At 43.5% G+C, this 13,536-nt stretch overlaps 1 protein-coding gene across 1 annotated transcript in view; it reads left to right on the plus strand.

Moving 5' to 3' along the window:
* Positions 1–1,938: 1,938 nt before the first annotated feature.
* The window catches only part of LOC142189623 (phospholipid-transporting ATPase IK-like), a 177,992-nt gene continuing 166,394 nt past the window's right edge, over positions 1,939–13,536 (plus strand). The window contains exons 1-2 of the mRNA XM_075262228.1: positions 1,939–1,980; positions 10,035–10,126. Coding sequence (XP_075118329.1) covers positions 1,968–1,980; positions 10,035–10,126 — 105 coding nt within the window. The 5' untranslated portion in view covers positions 1,939–1,967. The remainder of the gene's footprint in view (positions 1,981–10,034; positions 10,127–13,536) is intronic.

Consider the following 13,536-nt stretch of genomic DNA (forward strand, 5'->3'; position numbering starts at 1 on the left):
ATGGAAATACCCCAGATGTGGGAGAAAACTGCTGTTTTCAGGTGCCATGACACATTTTCCCCTAAAGTGCTAATGCAGTGGAGAGTACCAAGAAATGACTTCATTTTGGAAACTGCACCCCTCAAAGGGTATAGTGATTATTTTTTACCTCATTGCCCAGTAGGTCCTGCCCATATCACGGCACTGTGAAGTCAGCTCTCCAGTTATTATGCTCTGTCTCCTGATTTTGGAAACGCCCAGAGGCGGATCCAGGGCCGGGCAAGCCGGGCAACCGCCCGGGGCCCCGCGCCCGGCGGGGCCCCGCGGCGTAGCCCGGAACGCAGGTCGCATGGCCAGCGGTCAACACATCATAGTTGGGCAAGTGCCGGGGCACACATAGCCTCTGGGGGACCCGGCACTTGCCCGCCCCAGCACAGAACTAACGGGGAATTCTGTATTGGAATTCCCGTTAGTTAGGGACCGTTGCTTTCAGCAATATGTGCAAATGCACATACCGCTGAAAGCTGTCAGTGCAGGCTGTGGTCGCGCGGCCCGCGGCCTGCACTGACTGTGGAGTGACCTCTGCCCCGACGCAGCGTCTGCCAGTGACTGACGTCATCAGCGCTGGCAGCTAGAACATGAAGGAGGACGCTGGCTGCTCTTCGTGGGACATGTCATGTGGAACTTCAGGTAAGTAAAATTCTCGGGGTGTGGGGGCCCTACTGTGATGCACATAATACTGAGTGGGGGTCTACTGTGTGGGGGCCCTACTGTGATGCACATAATACTGAGTGGGGGTCTACTGTGTGGGGGCCCTACTGTGATGCACATGATACTGAGTGGGGGTCTACTGTGTGGGGACCCTACTGTGATGCACATAATACTGAGTGGGGGTCTACTGTGTGGGGGCCCTACTGTGATGCACATAATACTGAGTGGGGGTCTACTGTGTGCGGGCCCTACTGTGATGCACATAATACTGAGTGGGGGTCTACTGTGATGCACATAATACTGAGTGGGGGTCTACTGTGTGGGGGCCCTACTGTGATGCACATAATACTGAGTGGGGGTCTACTGTGATGCACATAATACTGAGTGGGGGTCTACTGTGATGCACATAATACTGAGTGGGGGTCTACTGTGTGCGGGCCCTACTGTGATGCACATGATACTGAGTGGGGGTCTACTGTGATGCACATAATACTGAGTGGGGGTCTACTGTGATGCACATAATACTGAGTGGGGGTCTACTGAGATGCGCATGATACTGAGTGGGGGTCTACTGTGATGCACATGATACTGAGTGGGGGTCTACTGTGATGCACATGATACTGAGTGGGGGTCTACTGTGATGCACATAATACTGAGTGGGGGTCTACTGAGATGCACATAATACTGAGTGGGGGTCTACTGTGTGGGGGCCCTACTGTGATGCACATGATACTGAGTGGGGGTCTACTGTGATGCACATAATACTGAGTGGGATACTGTGTGGGGCCCTACTGTGGCGCATATAATACTGAGTGTGGGGCCCTACTGCGGTACATATAGTACTGAGTCTGGGGGCCCTACTGTGGTGCATATAATACTGAGTGTGTGAACTCTACTGTGGTGCATATAATACTGAGTGGGATACAATGTGAGGGTCTACTGTGGTGCATATAACCCTTTGTGTGGGGGCCCAAAGTGGAGAATATAATACTGTTTCGGGGCCTAAAATGGAGCATATAATACTGTGTGAGGGGCCACTGTGAAGCATATAATACTGAAGGGGGGATCTATGCCCCAGGTGAAGAGCTATTGGTGCCGGTATTGTAGCTCTTTACCACCTCGACCAACGTGCAATTGTACTCATCTGGATAAGTACAAGTATATATTTTTTTTTTTTAAGAAAAATCTAATTATTGCCTTATTCATTCAGTAATAATTCTGTTTTTGTGTGTTTCAGGGAACATACAATGGGTACTGATGGCATTGGAGCAGATCCAATGAATGATATAGGTATGTTACAATAAATGCACTTTGTCAGTTTCTACAGTAAAGAAATACTGTATAGGGGCAATGTCCTAATCAAATTCCTAGTGATATATTTAGTACATATTTCATTGAATAACAGAAAGTAATCAGATGGGAAGTCAATGTTTTTGCCTGCTGTGTGGGAAAAAAATGCTGCATTTTGCAGGACTGCATGGACCAAGGCCAACTGTAATAATGTCCCATATTCCCTCCTTTATAAATAGTTATACAGGGCAACTTATTCCTTCTTGGCAGTGTGATGGTCGACCATGGCTTTAATCAGATGTATGATTAGAAATATATTTTGAGAAGGTGACAGGTGAAGTGCTGGAGTCGAGGTATATTTGCCCCAGGTTCCTGACTTATGTGTGGTCCAGGGCAGATCAGGAGTAGACCTCAGCCCAGGAAGTGGCTGGGTCTGACCTGTAACCCTGCGTTTGGTGTGACAAATATTGTGATTGTTTTTCATGTGGCTGTTAGTACGCTACACGTATACTGTAGTTAGGTTATTACTTCTGTTTAGTTACGCTAGGTTCACACATGCGTTCTGGTTTACGTTCTGTAGTTTCCATCTTCTGCATCTAAGAAGACGGAAACCGCAGACCGGGTCCGGCTGTGAGCGGTGGTGAGCGTTTTATGCTCTCCGCCGCGAAACGTTTCTTTTTAATCTGGACACAGAGTACTGCATGTCCGACTCTGTATCCGGATTAAAAAACCCGGTTTCGCGGCGGAGAGCATAAAACGCTCACCGCCGCTCACAGCCGGACAGCTTTCTCACCCATTCAAATGAATGGGTGAAAAAGACTCCTGCAGGTTTCCGTATCCTGCTCTGTTTTATGCAGGAAACGGAAACCTGCAGAACGGACACCTGGGCGCAGATGTGAACGAGCCCTTAGTCGCTCAGACGAGCAGAAATTTGTTTTATTTTTGTCTGAAGTTAAGGCTGTATTTTGTTTTTTCTCAATTGTGCTTGAAGTGAAGGTTTATTTTTTTTCCTGTTTTCTAAATAAACCAGTTGCTGCACATTTTGTGTCCCTGTCTTGACTGTTTGGGTCCGCACCTCTGCTTCTACTGAGCTACGTTCCCCACATATGGTGCTTTGGATGCGGGCAAACCCAAGTTAAACAGTCTTAAAGAGACATACACCTATTTTTTTTCCTCTCCTATGTCCTGGATGAAAACTGCAGAAGAAATTAAAAAGGAGACCACCAGCATGGAGGACTTTGTAAAACAGTTTGGGCAGGTCCTTCTACAGCAGCAGCAAACTCAGGCACAGCAGCAAAAGCCCTGATGGAAACCCAGAGACGACAGAAGCAGGCACAAGCAAAGCAGCAGGGGATTAACCCCTTAGCGTCCCATGACGTACTATTACTTCATGGGCGCTAGGTACTTTGCGCACCATGAAGTAATACTACATCATGGAGCGCTCGAATCAGAAGCGGGTGAGAGCTGTTACCGACAGCTCTCACCCTTTTCCATAACCTTCGGTCGGTACTTTCACCGATCAAAGGTTTTAACCCCTTGATTGCCGTGGTCAAACATGATCACGGCAAGGAAGAGGTTTCCCGGCATTTCTGCCCCCCCCCTTCCCAACACCCCTTGCGGCGAGATTAGGGGGTGCCGGTATGTCTACTATGTAGCCTGGGGTCTGTCCAGTGACCCCAGGATGCCCTGAGCTCCCGTTACCTGGTTGATCCTGCCAGGACCTTCTGATGTCAGGCTGTGTGTCTGCACAGCCTGACTTCCTGTGATGCACTGTGAGACACATGCAGCCTGTGTCTCACAGAGCATAATACAGGATTAGTAATGAAATCATAGGGACACATGAAAAAGTAAAAAAAAAAATGGAAAAAATAAAGTGTTTTAAAACAATTAATAAAGTTATAAAGCCCCCAAAATTCATTTCTTTCTATAGAAAATGAATTATATAAAACCCCCTAAAAATTAATAAAAACAATGCATATTTGGTAATGCTGCGTCCGTAACAATCTGTACAATAAAACTGAAGCAATATTTAATGTATACAGTGAACAGTGGGAAAAAAAAGTAAAAAACCCACCAGAAGTAATGATTCTTCACCATCTCACCTTACAAAATATGCTATAAAAAGTGATCAAAAAGTCATATGCACCCCACAACAGTACCAATAAAAAGCGCAGGTTGTCCCGCAAAAAATAAGCCCTCAACAAACACTGTCAACTGAAAAATAGAAATGTTACGCCCAGGGGTGAACCTGCACCTTTCGCTGCCCGAGGCGAACTACAGAAAGCCGCCCCCCCCGGAGGAGGGGCGGAGCGGAGGGGGCGTGGTGGAGCGCAAGGGGGCGGGTGAAACAAAGGGGGCGGGGCTTATCACCGTTCGCAGGCACGGAGAGGACCTGCTCTCTGCCTGAGCGTGAGGGGAGGCTGCTGGAGCAGCGCTGCTTCAGCATCCTCCCCAATCCACCGCTCGGTGCTAAGCCAGTCCAGGACAGCTTGTCCTGGACTGGCTTAGGTAATCAAAAATGCCGTCCTCCCTGGGGCCCTGACATAGCGCCGCCTGAAGCGGTCGCTTCAGGTCGCCTCATGGGAGGTGCGGCGCTGGTTACGCCTCTCAGAAGATGGCGATGCAAAAATCACTGATTAATGTCCCCAAATGTGTTTTGTTCTGCAGAATTAGTATCGCATAAAAAAATAATATAAATGAGGTATCGCCGTAACCGTACCGACCCGCAGAATAAAGGTCACATGTCACTTATACTGTACTCTGCATAGCAAAAAATTTAAAAGGTAAAATGGAATTATTTTTTTTTAATCCAGCAAAAAAAGAGTTAATAAAATGTATTCAGTAAGTTGTAGGCACCCAAAAATGGTGTCATTACAAAATGCATCTCATCCCGCAAACAACAAGCCCTTATATGGCCACATCAACAGAAAAATAAAGAAAATACAGCATCTAGCAACGTGAAGACAAAATCCCCAAAATCATCAAAATATTAGAATACAACTGGCTTGCAGCATGAAGGGAATATATAAGCTGTGTGAGTGAATATCAGCGGACACCCCAGATTTACAGCTTATGAGGGAAAAGACACCAGAAGTGACCCCCAGAGTGACTCCCCCAATCATAGGAGCTACTGGGATATAGTAGGGAATTTGGCATTTACAATGTTCTCTGCACAGCTTATATATTCCCTCTTCACCATCCGCTGTGCAGTAACATCTGGGATACTAATACTCACTACACCCCCTGAGAAATTCTTTGAAGGGTGCAGTTTTTAAAATGAGATCACTCTTTTGGGGAATCCACTCCTTCCCTTCTGTGCCCAGCTGTGCGCCCATACTGCAGTTTATGCCACATGTATGACACTGGTGTACCCCGGATAATGCACATAATGTCATATGTGAGTATAAACTGATATTAGGGTACATGTATGACATTGGTGTACCCCGGATAACGTACGTAATGTCATATGTGGGTATAAACTGACTTAGACGGTTTGGTTTTTGGATGCCATGACACTTTTGCAGAGACCCTAAAATTGCCCATACGAAATGGGGTCACTTCTTGGGGAATTCCAGTTTACTGTCACCTCCAGGGCTCTGCAAAAACAGTATGGCGCCCAGAAAGTCCCTCTAAATCTGTACCCAAAAGCTAAAAAGCTCAGTGCTCCTTCCCTTCTGAGCTCTGCTGTGTGCCCAAACAGCAGTTTACACCTACATATATATTTTTTTGCCCCTCGGGATGGCCCCTTAATAGTTTTAGGAGTGCAGGTCTCTGACAACACAAAGTGGGTGCAACATATTGGGCACCAAAATGGCATATTTCTTTCAAAAGTTCAATTTTCAATTTTTGGGAAGCATTTTTAGCCTCGAAATGATAATACCCCTTGATATATTCCTTGATGGGTGTAGTTTCTAAAATGGGGTCACTTTTGAGGGGTTTCCATTATATTGATACTTTAGGGGCTCAGCAGATGCGACATGGAACCTTAAAATTATTACAGCAACACCTGCCCTCCAAAAGCCAAAAAGCGCTCTTTCCATTCTGAACCCCAACATGTACCCATACAGCAGATTTTGGCCACATATGGGGTATTGCCGTGTTCAGGAGGAATTTTTTAACTACCTGTGGGGGGCTTTTTCTCTTTTAACCCTTTGTGATAATGAAAACTTTGGGGATAAAGTGACATTTTAGACATTTTTCATTTACACATTTCAATGTTAGTAAAATCTGCGAAACAGCTGTAGGGTCAAAAAGGTCACTATACCCCTTGAATTCTGTGAGAGGTGTAGTTTCTAAAATGGGGTCACTTTTGGGGGGATTCCATTGTTTTGGATCTTTAGGGGCTCTGCAAATAAGACATGGCGCATTAAAGGTATTTCAGCACAGTCTGCTTTTCATACCCCCAGTGTCGCTCCTTCCCTTTCATGCACTGCCGTCTGCCCAAAAATCAGTTTACACCCACATGTGGGTATTTCTGTGCACAGGAGAAATTGCATATGAGATGCATTTTCTTCTTTAACCCTTTTTGAATGTGTTAATTTTAGGTCTAAATGAATGTATTAGTGAAAAAAAAATGAAATGTCTAAATTTCACCTCCATATTATTTTTATTCTTATGAAATACTTAAAGGGTTAACAAACATCTCAAATGCTGTTTTGAATTATTTGAAGAGAGCAGTTTTGAAAATGGGGTGATTTATGGGGGTTTCTATTATATAGGCCTTTATAATTCCTTTCAGAACTGAAGTCGTCCCTAAAAAAATAGTTTTGGGAATTTTCTTGTAAATCTGGAAAATCACTGTTACACTTGTAAGCCTTGTAACATCCAAAATGAATTAAAAGACAATCAAAAGATGATGCCGATATAAAACAGAGATATGGAAGATAATATTTATTCATGTATTTGGGTGGTATGACTATCTGCCTGAAAATCAGAGAATTTCACATTTTGAAAATTGCAATTTTTAAAAAATTTCCATCAAATTTCCTATTTTTTTTATATAAAAATCACTTGTGTAAGTTAAAGCATCTCAAAGTTATTGCCATTTCAAGTGACACATGTCAGTTTTGAAAAAAGAGGCCTGGTCCTTAACGCACTTTTGGTCTATGTCTCTAAAGGGTTAACTTATGCAGACGCTGACGCAGCTCAGTAAGGTGGTGTGGTGGTTAGAAAGGTTGTGAGGGGAACATACTCAGAGGGGGATAGGCGGGACTGAAAGTGTTAAGCCCATGTCTCAGAATAGAGACTCATTCAGCCTCAGGGTTGGTGGTGTCATGAACTGGGTCACGTTGCCACATACTGTCCCCTGAAGACCGAGCCCATGGAATGCAGCAGTTCAAAGCAGGTGTCCCGGTTTGCCCAACCCGCTTGTTCGGCAGAAACTGCGATGATGTTTACTGTAACTATAGCAGAGCATGCTGTAATGGCTCTCCTGGACTCTGGGATACTGGAACACCATGATTTCAAAGACCCTGCACTCTACAATGGACAAACTATTGGGGTCTTGTGTATACATGGTGATATTAGAGATTATCCTGTTGCAGAGTTCGATATATAGTGACATAACTACTGGTAGCGGCTGCCACAGGGCCCGGGACATTAGGGGCCCGGCGACAGCTGCTACCGCTGCTTTTTTTTCATATCAAAAGTTCGCCACGGGGCCCCGCCATTCCTAGTTACGCCACTGTCGATATAACAACTACCTCTGTCACCGCCTCTCACAAAGTGGGCATGGTTAGGCCCCTGTTCCATAATGTGATATATATATATATATATATATATATATATATATATGTTTATAGATAGATAGATAGATAGATAGATAGATAGATAGATAGATAGTGAATATATGGGAAATGCCCCCAGAGGGAGTTAAACTCCTCAAGCCATCTTAAGCCCATTATGATATTATAATCAACATTACCATAAATAAAATTCACTCTGTTTGTAATGACTCAATATAACATATGGGTTTCACTTTTTCAATTGAATTACAAAAAAAACCTTTTTGATGATATTCTAATTTATTGAGATTCACTTGTAGATCCCATATATCAAGATTTCATGCTTTGTAAATGCCCTGCTATAAGTTATAAGAAATAAAAGTGCCATATTTACCCCCGCAAAACGCACACACTGCACAAAATCTAATCTTGTCTATAAACCTACTCTCATTCTAAAGAGACTTCTACAAGAGTATCAGAAGTGATCTAATCTATTAGCTTATCCTAATGATTGGAACCACATTTTCTAATTCCAAGGTTCCAAGTTAAAAGGTGTCAACGGACACAGAGCTGCTTTAACCATAGGGCCAACAGTGCACTTGCACCAGGTCCTATGGTAGCAAGGGTCTCTTTTGGACAGCGAAACAGTCCTGTATTTGCTGTCCCCGAGCAGTGGGTCCTTGCTGCACCAACTCATCTGCATCTGGATGACACTGATGAGCTGAAGACTGTGAGGACATAGTGAGCCATCCACTCTGTGCTTCACCAACCCACCGCTGGGACAGAAAGCTGATATAGCAACCTGAACGGGGACACTATGAGGGGCACTATATTGTATGGGGCCACTAGCGAGGCATTATACTGTGTGAGAGCCACTAAGGGGCATTATACTATGTGGGGCCCATTGAAGAGGCATTGTAATTTGTGCAGGTCAAGTATTTCTAAGTGATGGTGATGGGGGGGCCCTAATATGAAACCTTTGCACAGGGCCCACCAATGTGTTGAAACAGCCCTCACCAGACACCTTTGTTTCCCTGGAATAGATAGTTTCTGATGTAGTACCTTAAAGAGGACCTTTCACCGATTTGGGCACAGGCAGTTCTATATACTGCTGGAAAGCCAACAGTGCGCTGAATTCAGCGCACTGTCGGCTTTCCTGATCTGTGCCCCCGGTACCATAGCTCTTTACAGTCAGAAGGGCGTTCCTGACAGTCTGTCAGGAACGTCCTTCTCCACAGCAGCACCTATTGCGCTGTATAATGTGAGCGGGGAGGAATGCAGGAGGGGAGGGGGCGTTCCTCCCCGCACACACTGTACAGCGCGATAGGCGCTGCTGTGGAGAAGGACCTACCTAACAGACTGTCAGAAACGCCCTTCTGACTGTAAAGAGCTACGGTACCAGGGGCACAGATCGGGAAAGCCGACAGTGCACTGAATTCACCGCACTGTCGGATTTCCAGCAGTATATAGAACTGACTGTGCCCAAATTGGTGAAAGGTCCTCTTTAATAGAGGATATGGTATCACAAATTTATTGTGGTGAGTTACTGAAAAATTCCACTATTCCACTATTTATAATGCTCAATATAAGGATGTAGTTAATTTAGTAAAGACATAATCTTCTGTTCTTTTTCCAGAGTCCTCTTTATGTAAAACCTTGAGCAATATTGTAAGAAATGATTGCAAAATTTCTAGTGTTATCTACCATATTGCCTCCCAGATATTGTCATAGTAATTCAAATGGAGGTAATGCACTGTTAGTAAATGGAGGAGTTTTTGTTGAAGCCATATGAGATAGAAGGCATACAAACATGCTTATGTGGCCTGTAGTTTTAAGTATCTGTCAGGCAGACAATATAGAATTAGGAGATATATTAACTGTAACTTATAGTTATCTTATTATGTGTAAAATAATATAGGTTCCAATACATAGAATATATTAAAGCGCCATTGAAAAATAGAATCAGCACTCACTCATCACGAAAATGAGGGTACAATACTTCCCATTAATGGATCTGCAGTTGGACAAGCACATGCCCATTCCATGAATTTCAATGGGACTGCCAAAGATAGCTGAAATATAGGGAGAAAAAACACTGATGTCTTGCGCAATGGGGGTGTGACACATATGAGTGAGACCTCGTTCTGAATTTAATACATTGCTAGATCTTCTTGTTCTCCAAATAACTTATTTAACAGGAGTGAGTTAAGGAAATTACATAATATTTGCTGCTGCCAAAATATATATATATATATATATATATATATATATATATCAATTCAATGCAAGCTTTTAATTTCCATACTTTCAATCATATTGTTTTGTATCTAGATAATATTTGGGAAGTCAGAGCCAATGACAGAAGTTATCACAACAAAATCAAGAAAAAAGGATTCCTTTGTTTTCAGAAGAAGAAATATGCGGTAAATTAAAGTTTTGTTATCTTTGCATGTTAAATGAATTCTGTTTAATGATATATAAGAAATTTCATTCTATTGTTTTCTATGCATTGTATTACATAGTGATACTGTATATCACAATTTGACCAAACTTTTTAAACGTCATGTGTACAAAATGTTTTGTGCAAGCGGCATTTTTAAGCTGCTCCTGTCATTTTCCAACAAAGAGGGCATGGAGCACCTGGTAAGAACTAACATCTATGCCAGCTATAAGGTGGTGTAGATTAAATCTAGACACATTGAACACTGGGCGATGCACTTTTTGTGGCTTGTCATACATTAAGCAAAACCTCTGCTGGCACAGGGGATGTCTACAATGGTGTCGTATGGTTAATAACAGCAGCAAAAATGGTGATCCCTGTGAAATGACAATAACAAGAACCACCCACAGTCATCCAATGCGTTACGAACGTTAACAAACTGTGCAGGTTGGAAGACCTATAAGCATGGAAATTGCAAACCCACCTCTATGCTGACACATAAAACAGAAGGGCAGTATAAGAGTATTCAATTTGCCTTTCATAGAGTCTCTCTTTAACCCACTACCCGTCCTTCCCTTACCCTCCTTATACTTGAGAGTACTGTTAGTCTCTATAAGGACATTTGATGGTAGAAGATTGTGATCAGAGGGAAAGAGCGGAGTGTAATGACACAAAGTAAGGAGGGAGGGTAAGGGAGGAAAGGGAAATAGAAGGGATTCTGTGTGAGTTAACCCAATATGGAGAATTCTGGTGAATATTGGAAGACGTCCCACAATGGCCAGGTATGTTGATATCATGAGGTAGCAACAAAATCATAAACTCCATACGTCTGAGGTATAGGAATTCATTTAGCTAATCCTGCTTGGAGTGTGCGTATAGACTTCCAAAAACGGGGAATGACTTTCTGGGTAGTCACTAGCTTAAAGCTAATAAGGGCATAATTGTATTTTGTAAGCTTATGCTGGAATATGGAGAGGAGAAGGGCGACTGGATCATCTGGCAATGCAACACCTGAAACTCTGTGGGTAACGCTATGGATGTCAGATCGAAAACCATGTATCAGCAGACATTTCCACCATATGCGGGACATCATGCCCTTTTCCTTACCACATCGCCAGCAAATATCAGAGGATTGGCAGGGAGGGGAGGTTAGAATGAAGGACCTCAAGAACTCTGTACCATCTGCCTAGTATTTTAAAATTAGTTTCCTGAGCTTTGCAGGAGATCAAAAACTTATGACATAGTTGGAAAGCAGAGGACCATTGTTTAGTAGTGTAAGATGCACCAAGTTCTCATTACCAATGTGGCACACAGGATAAAGGAGAGGACATTAAAGAATAGAGGGTGGAGTTTGGTCAGAGAGGTGGGTTCGAAGAAAGACAATTTTTTTGGAAGGGGGTCAAAGACCAGCAGTATTATTCGAAAATCTCATTAAACCAATCTCTCCATCGAAGTTGTCAGTAGTGCAATTTATGAACAACAACAAAAGCAAACAAAGGCTTAGATAAAGGTCAAAACCCAATTGCTGATAAGGAAAAATTGTCAAAAGACAGGATCACCATAAAAATATTGTATTTATTAATAATCAAATATAAAAAACACCAAAATTGTAGTTCATATAAATATCAAAAATACTGGCTAAATATAGGAGGACCAATACACCACAAAATACGGTGAGTGGCAACAATAAATAGTAAAATATAAACATGCAAAAGTGTAACAAAGTGTATAAAACAATAATATTATAATAATGTGTCAGCTAACTGAAAAGTATATGCACAAAAAATAATAAAAAAAATATATAAATATAGTAGCAATACCCCTAAATAGAGATAGAACTCAGTGTAGGTGCATAAGGGAATACACATATGTAGCCATATACACAAGTGGAAGCATGGTAGCTAAATAATGAAGTGAGTGCAAGGCTGAAAAGACATTACAAGTAAGACATGACAAAAAGATTAACAAATAAACAACTTTGAACACAATATATTGCAAAAATAATAATGAATATGCCTACCAAAGACCAGAACTCCCAACGCGCGGCCATTTTTGGGTAGGCGCTCTTGCAGTTCAATACAGGAGTCGGCCAGTGGCTATTTTGGGGTGGCCTCTCTATGCTCCTGTATAGAACTACAAGAGCAAGAGAAGCCAGAAGAGGCAGAGTTGCTGCAGAAGAAGGAGGTGGCGCAGGAAAGAGCTCTCGGGCAGCAATGGGGATCGGCCTTTCAGCACTGGGGCCCACCCTCATTGCTGCGGAGAGCTCATTTGCACACCGGTTAAAACCGGTATTTCTACGGAACGGCGTGGCAGAGACCTCGTCTAAAGGTAGGAGACGAATAGCCTTTCTTAATAGCCTTTCTTAAGGCTATTCCGACGTGGTAATTAGAAAAAAAAGTAGTTTAATGGTAGAATCCCTTTAAGCCTCTGTAACTTTGGAAGGTTTATTAGACCAGATAAATTTAGTGAAGGGATGACTTTGAAGGAATGCAAAATAGTTTAGGAATGTGGAGTACAGGAGCGAGATTGAGAGTGAAGGCGCCCTGTCTATTTCAATGTGGGTGTCCGGGACCATTCTAAGAGAGTATTTAAAGGGATTCTACCACTAAAACACTTTTTTTTTCTAGTTACCACGTCGGAATAGCCTTTAAAAAGGCTATTCGTCTCTTACCTGTAGAAGTGCTCTCCGCCGCGCCGTTCGTTCAAAATACCGGTTTGTACCGGTATGCTAATGAGTTCTCTCGCAGCGATGGGGGCGTCCCCATCGCAGGAGCAGCGATGGGGGCGTCCCCATTGCAGCTCGAAAACTCACCGCAGCGCCGCCTCTCCGGTCTTCGGTGTCCTCCCCTTGCCTCTTCAGCATCTGTCGGACGCCTGCGCAGTATGCTCTCTGTTCGGCGAAGATTGCCGAACGTACTGCGCATGCGCGAAAGTTCGATTCCCGCACTATGGCTGGGATCGCAATTTCGCGCATGTGCAGTACGTTCGGCAATCTTCGTCGAACAGAGCGTACTGCGCAGGCGTCCGACAGTACGCTGAAGAAGCAAAGGGAGGACACCGAAGACCAGAGAGGCAGTGCTGCGGTGAGTTTTCGAGCTGCAATGGGGACGCCCCCATCGCTGCTCCTGCGATGGGGACGCCCCCATCGCTGCGAGAGAACTCATTAGCATACCGGTACAAACCGGTATTTTAAACGAACGGCGCGGCGGAGAGCACTTCCACAGGTAAGAGACGAATAGCCTTTTTAAAGGCTATTCCGACGTGGTAACTAGAAAAAAAAGTGTTTTAGTGGTAGAATCCCTTTAAAATTCAGGTCCATTCTCGTTTTTCTTTCTCCTCTGTAAATCAGCTTATTTTATACCCAACGAGTGTGAAAGCATTACATAGTGTGAG

The sequence above is a fragment of the Leptodactylus fuscus genome, chromosome 1 (assembly GCF_031893055.1).
Source record: "Leptodactylus fuscus isolate aLepFus1 chromosome 1, aLepFus1.hap2, whole genome shotgun sequence".
NCBI lineage: Eukaryota > Metazoa > Chordata > Amphibia > Anura > Leptodactylidae > Leptodactylus > Leptodactylus fuscus.